The sequence below is a fragment of the Oryza brachyantha genome, chromosome 9 (assembly GCF_000231095.2).
Source record: "Oryza brachyantha chromosome 9, ObraRS2, whole genome shotgun sequence".
In the NCBI taxonomy this organism is placed as follows: domain Eukaryota; kingdom Viridiplantae; phylum Streptophyta; class Magnoliopsida; order Poales; family Poaceae; genus Oryza; species Oryza brachyantha.
This window is the reverse complement of record NC_023171.2, coordinates 9,648,707-9,655,394: the sequence shown is the minus strand read 5'-3', so window position 1 is coordinate 9,655,394 and position 6,688 is coordinate 9,648,707. Positions and strand designations below refer to the sequence as shown.

General features: G+C 53.6%; 1 protein-coding gene across 1 annotated transcript; it reads right to left on the bottom strand.

Moving 5' to 3' along the window:
- Positions 1–853: 853 nt before the first annotated feature.
- LOC102720175 (very-long-chain aldehyde decarbonylase GL1-1) lies at positions 854–5,995 on the bottom strand. The gene is made up of 10 exons (XM_040527774.1): positions 5,762–5,995; positions 5,433–5,653; positions 5,074–5,306; positions 4,715–4,934; positions 4,048–4,169; positions 2,533–2,786; positions 2,293–2,400; positions 1,978–2,184; positions 1,562–1,846; positions 854–1,401 (listed from the first exon to the last, which is right to left on the bottom strand). Exons 1-10 carry the CDS (start codon positions 5,813–5,815, stop codon positions 1,246–1,248), a joined length of 1,860 nt encoding a protein of 619 aa, XP_040383708.1. The 5' UTR covers positions 5,816–5,995; the 3' UTR covers positions 854–1,245.
- Positions 5,996–6,688: the final 693 nt, after the last annotated feature.

The following is a 6,688-nucleotide window of genomic DNA, read 5'->3' as shown; positions in this document are numbered from 1 at the left end:
GGCACGACGTGGCTTTGGCAGCAGGCGGCGACGTGTCGACGTCACTCTCCTCTCACGGCGGCGGGTCCGGTCCGTGGACAGGCGGCAGTCGGCCTGGCGCGGCATCGGCAGCGAGCACTTCGAGCTCGTGGGCGGTCGGCCGGCAGGCGGCGACGCGCCGTCGCCGCCGCCCTCCTCTCGCACTGGCGGCGGGTCTGGTCCCCGTGGCTTCGGCGTCGGCGGCGAGCACCCAGCGCTCGTGAGCGGCCAGACGGCTGACGGCGACGTCTCTTCTCTCGCACGGACGGCGGCCGGACTGAGAGATGGGGATCTTCTTTTTCCTTTCCACGCTGGCGCTGATGTAGTGTGCCAACTCTGCAAAAATGGCAAAATATTAGGAACTAAATTCTCTACAGTGACATAAGAGCAAACACAGAAGTGGTATGTGAAGAGGTTGTAAATCTAACAGTGACAAATAGTTAAATTTCCCTCAAACACGATACATTATCGGTATCAAATCTGATAATGAAAACGAGATGATTTTGATGATACAGTATCAGATCTGATATTGGAACGGAATGATTTCGACGAGATATCAAACATGAGATTAATTTGATACTGCACCAATACCAGGTGATATCAGTACGGTAACTGATACTCGGTTAATACCACCCAAAAGTTATTGAATCGTCGCCGTCGTCATCGCTGCCGCCGTTGGCTGCTCCCGGTCTCCGCCGTCTAACGGTTGATCGGTATTTTCCTTTATTTTTGTGTGAAACAAATTGCCAATTAAACAGCTCCATTTTAGGAACAGTCCCAACCACAAAACCAGCAAATACTACTATGAAGGTGTGTTGTCACGCGATACATCACGAAATCAAATGCAGATGTGATGTATATATAATACTTTCACTTTTCTGAAACTTATAATACTTCTCATCTTGTGTATATATTATACATATATCTACACGTTTCATACAGCTCATCTATCTCTTTATGTAGCCAACACCAAATCGTAGCCCTCCATGAAAAGTATATAAATATATCAATATAATGAGTATACATATACGTGTAAACAAATCAAAACACGGTGCTGGGGGAAAGCTGGTGGTAGCAAATTGAATTCGCTGGGAACCACACGAGATTGATTTGATGGCGATCGATGACCAGTTGACCACGACGACGACGATGCATGTGTTTAATAAACTTGAAAAATGTAGAGGAGATCTAAAGAGAACGACGACGACGAGCCGGCCGTTGGATCGATCAGACGGGCCGGAGGCCGTGCCTGAGCGCCGCCTCCCAGACGACGTCGATGCGGTCGACGTCGATGGCGCCCACCTCGTGGTGCGTGTACCCTTCAAGGAAGTGCACCACGCCGCCGGCGTGGCAGGCGTGCACCACCCCCCGCTCCAGCGAGTACTGCCATGCGCGCGCGCCAAAAAAAGCAAGATCGATCAGAGGGGTCAGGCGGGTCAGCATGCATGCGGCGGCCGACCGACGGCGGCGGCGGCACACGCCGGAGGAAAGGAAGACGACCGACGGCGGCGATGACAGTAGTCACAGTACTATATATACGTACCTCGCAGGCGCCGAGGCCCTGGACGTCCTTGGGGAGCTGCATGGCGGCGAGCTTGCCGTAGGTGCAGTCGCGGCGGAAGCCGAGGATGGGAGGGACGACGAACTGGTGGAAGTGCGTCCCCGGCGGCGCCCACCGCTGCTCCCGCGGCGACAGCCACTTGCCGACGATCCACGTCTTGCAGTGCTGCGCCGACCGGTACTTGGTCACCTGCACCAGGTACTGCTGGTGCTCCGGCGCCGCCTCCCTCTGTATCTTCTGGAACCTCTCCGTCGACAGCGTCATCATCTGCACGAACACAAACAAACACACGCCATGGCGGCGACGGCCGGAGCATCACGTCGATCGATCGGTCGCCATCAGTCACGCACATCAACGGTACGTCGGTGGAGGTGGTGGTTTGAATAATGACGACGTACCATGACGCGGACTTTCTTCCTGCAGAGGTAGAGCGCGATGGCGCGGCCGAGCTTGGAGGTGGCGCCGGTCATGAACACCTCGGTGGTGCCCTCCGGTATCTCGTTGAGGATCACCGCCGCCGTCAGCGTGTTGCCGTGGACGACGCGCACGCGGAGCCCCGGGTGTTTGTTCACGAACAGCGTCCCGCCACCGTTCAACGCCTCGTTCTGCACCCCGCACCCGCACCGCGCGAATCATCAGCGCACGCACGCGTCTCGTTTCGCAACACAAAAAAATGTGACCGCGAGAACATGTGCACACATCTCAATTCTCACCTTGTTGAGAGCGGCGAGGCTGACGACCTTGACGCCCATCTTGTCGGCCCTGAGGATAGCGAGCTCGATCTGCTTGTTGATCCCGTCCTTGGCGAACGGCAGGAAGTACTGCACGCAAACCCCCCAAAAACACAAACAAAAATTCAGTCGTAGTACTATATCAGATTGATTGATTAATTGCAAGTGAAGAAGTAGCAGTAAGTAGAAGGATGAACTGAAGGGGAAGAGAGGGATGATTACGTGGAAGCCGTAGCGGGGGACGGCCCACATCTGGTGGAGGCGGGCGCGGAGGCGGTAGCAGGAGATGACGAAGGGCTTGGACCAGGCCCACATCATGAGCATGACGAGGAAGGCGAACGGCCACATGGGCAGCAGGAACAGCTGCACCGAGAAGGGCGTCGACGCGAACGTCCGCAGCACGAACGGCACGTGCAGCGACTGCATCACGTCCACCACGTGCGCCAGGAACACGAACTCCGGCACCTCGTCCACCCCTGCACCCAATCCGGATTCACTTGCACTATAGTAGTATGACGCTAAACATGTACTGTTTATCGATAATGTAGCGACCGATCTCACGTATTGATTGCGAATCGAACAGCTGAAAATATATCTAAAATTATGACACTGTTCGTCTCCAATCTCATTTGCCCGTGCACCACCACCACCAGCGTCGCGCGCAGCGGCGGCGACAACGCGCGGCATGGTAGTATAAATTAAGCTATAAAGCAGTGGCACTATAGCTGGTATAGCATGGCCGGAGACGACGACGACGACACGGCGGCTAGAACGTGAACAGCTCATTGAAGTCTTGCGGGTTATTGTTTAGCTTTCCAAAGATATACTCTCAAACTAAAAATAATTTATATATATTAATTTTTTATATATGTGTCCTTAATGGTAAAATAAATTACAATGAAAAAACTCTAAACTCAATTCTTAATTTAATATTTAAAATTTAAATTTGGATTTATAAGTATAAACAGAGGGGTGTTTAACCGCGGAATTGCGTGGGCGGATGGCATGTCGCGGTCGGGGTCGCTGTACGTATACGCATTAGCAGGTATATATGGTTACGGTGACCGTGCAGCGCAGGACCGAACTCCCGGGAGGGTACCTGTCCTCTCAGGACGGATACACTAATTTGCCCCACGCCAACACCGGCATGCACAACCTCTCTCACACATTAATGTTTATGCAACAGGGCTTGCCTAATTTGCTGCCAATCTGCCATCATCATTGACAAAATTATAATGTGGAATTAAGCTTTAAAAATGTATATATTAATATTAGGTGGCCGTTGGTCAAAGTCTTTGTATTGGAAATGGGGGAAGTATATATATTGATGTGAGTGAAACGACTAGGACTACTAATTGTGTATGCGCTACGCATACCATAGCTTGCTAATTCGAGCTTAACAGCATGCGGTTTTGTCTGAGGAAACGCATGTTGCATGTGCAATGTAGGAGCAACAAACTAATATCTCTTGCTTTCTTTCTGCAAACACTTGGATCGAATTAATGGAGCACTCCCTGAACGGCAGGTAGCTAGCTAGCTGCCGTCCATGCGTCACTCACGCAATCGACACAGCAAGCGGCATGTGAAATTTAATTAAGGTCGGTGACATATGCATATCTCACATAGATCGATGGACCATCGTATCTAGTGACCTCCATCGATAATCCACATTACTCTCGTGGATGATCTTAATCAAAAAAATCTGATTCGATTAATTTGATGTGCGTGCGGGCGTACCTGCGCTTGTCTTCCTCTGCGCCTCCCAGGACTGGGCGTCGAGGGTGCCACCGATGAGATCGAACAGCGGCATGAACAGGCAGAAGTTGGCCTCCCTCTTGGTGTGGTGGATCGTGTGGTACCTGCAGCCACGCACGCGTGCGTACGGGAGAACCAATGATCAAGAGCGAATTAGACCGATCGATCGATTGATGCGTGAGAGAATGCGAAAAAAAGGCGAGGCTAGCTAGCTACATCCAATGCAATTAATGGTCGCTAATTGCGTATTACCCGATTGGATGGGGATCGAAGGGAGGAGGTCTCAGAACAGATTGATGGAGCAGTGAAGTGGTTAGGGTGGTCGCTTAGCCGGGCAAGAATTATTTAGAGCAGTGGAGAAGCTTAATTAAGCTGGCCTGTTTTTAGTGAGATCGATCGAGTTTGGCTCGTGCCTTTTCGTTTTTGTTGTTGTGTGGCAAGTACAGCGCTACGGGTTGCTTTGGTCTGGTTCAGAATCGCTCCATGTCTAGCTGGAATATTTTTCAGGTAGAGTGAGCAGTACATGCTGTTGGTCGGAGACATGATCTATGCTGTTCATGTGCGTTTTAGTTATTTTTTATCAGAATTTTGAGCATGGATTTTTGAAGCTGTGTTAAAATTTGAAGAAAAAAAAATGGATTATACGTACGTTGGGGTGTAGATAAGGTATCTGAGGACGGGGAGCGCCTGGAAGAGGCCGCCGGGGAACACCTCGACGTTGCAGTGGCCCATGGCGCGGAGGTGGTCGAAGCCCAGGACGTAGGCGAAGGCCAGCCCGACGGAGCCGTGCCCCGCCGCGCACGCGGCCGCCAGCGGCACCGCCATGAGCGCCCCCAGCACCAGATGCTCCAGCGGCGTCGCAAGCCCGGCTGCACCGCGCGACACGCACGCACGCACCGGCGGTTAGTGATCGAACGATCGACGTACGGACACCGGCGTGGGCTCTGAACGACGACGAGGTCAGGCCGGTGGTGGACCGGTTCGTCGGTCGAGGCTTGCTTTACCTACCTGTGAATGGCTGGGGCACCTTGACGGAGTGGTGGAGCGAGTGGTAGCAGGAGAAGAGGTGGCCGCGGTGGAACGCCCTGTGCGCGACGTAGAACAGGGGCTCGGTGGCGACGACGTGGAGCAGCGCCGCGACGGCGAGGCCCCTGGCGTCCCAGGGCGGGAGGTGCCGCAGCGACGGGAAGGCGTAGAACGCCGCCGCCGCCATGTGCACCTGCAGTATCAAGAAGTTGTCCCTGCAAAAATCCAACGTTACACATAGCACTGAGCACCTCGATCGATCGATCGACGGCTCGGCGAAAACCAGCTAGCTAGCTTGCACCGGCGAGCGAGCGAGTGACCGGCCGTGCGCGCGCGCGTACCAGTTCCACTCCTTATCGATCTGATCGAAGTCGACGCCGTCGCGGACGATGCGGCGGCGGCGGGTGGCGAAGAGCATGTTGCTGAAGGAGCTCCACAGCTGGTAGGTGAGGGCCCTAACGCCGAAGAGGACGAGCAGCAGCAGCAGCCAGTGGTCGGGGCTCGCCCGCTCCCACGCCCGCCCCGCCACCGCCTTCCCGACCAGCGGCGCGTACAGCACATACTACACGCAACACAACACCCATCAACGCCGGCGACGAGCAAACCAAACCAAGGCCAGCAACCCATGCAGTGCAACAACAAATTCAGAGGTCGATCGATCTCTCTCTACCTTGTATGCTCCAAGGTTATCCCAGGGCCACGACGACAAGAATGCCGCACCCATGAGCGCAACCTATCAGCTGGCTCTGTATACCTTCTTCCGATCGATTCTCCAATTAATTCCTCTCACACCCGATCGATCGAGCTGATCGATGATCTGAGTCTCAGCTGGCCGGGATCGAGAAGTGGCCGGCCGCGGAGAGGGGGAGCCGTGAGGGGGAGTGAAGAAGAAGAAGATGGTTGCACCCAACGCGGCTGGTCATGCGCGCTGCGCCTCCGCATGCTTATATACGTGAAAAACTAGCTAGCGAGCTAGCTAGGCTTGCAGCGGCGGGGAAGGTAAGAGTCCAATTCGGGCAGCGAGAGGTTGACGCGAATCAGCGAGGATCCATCCGTCCGTCGGGCGTCCCGGCCGGCTGGGTGCGTCCGTCGGGCTATCCGCCACCGGCGCGGCTGTCCAACCAGATGGAGTTAATGGGCCTGCCTGCCCATGGTAGGATACCACGCGATCGGGGTTTTAAACGGGACGGCGACCGATACCACACACGCGCACACAACTGCAGGTAGGTATGTGGCGAACATAGGGGAAACATGCACGCACGCGGTTGGGCACACGGCGAAAAAGAAAAAAAAAAGGATCAGCGATCAAATATTTGAAAATTTTAATTCCATCAATTAAATCCGGTCATTTTTGTTGGATGATAATCTAAAGACATATATGCTAGTCAAAAATTCCAAACACACCCCCACCTCCATATTGCACGTATGTTTGACAGAAGAAAAAAAATCAAAAGTTCGATCAATAGCAAAAGTGAAAAAGGAAAATTGAGGCACACCAGCGTACACGCAGCCCACGGGGTTCTCTAGCTAGCTGCTTACTCCCGTTCTATAACACTTCACGATCTGAAGAAAGAAGCAACTTCCACTGCTGCACCGT

Excerpts from the sequence above, each read along its gene's own strand:
- LOC102720175 (XM_040527774.1), bottom strand. The coding sequence starts at position 5,815 with ATGGGTGCGGCATTCTTGTCGTCGTGGCCCTGGGATAACCTTGGAGCA. Across the intron at positions 4,170-4,714 it reads TACCTTATCTACACCCCAAC|GTACCACACGATCCACCACA; the intron begins GTACGTATAATC and ends GCGTGGCTGCAG. Across the intron at positions 2,401-2,532 it reads TCCCCCGCTACGGCTTCCAC|TACTTCCTGCCGTTCGCCAA; the intron begins GTAATCATCCCT and ends GTTTGCGTGCAG.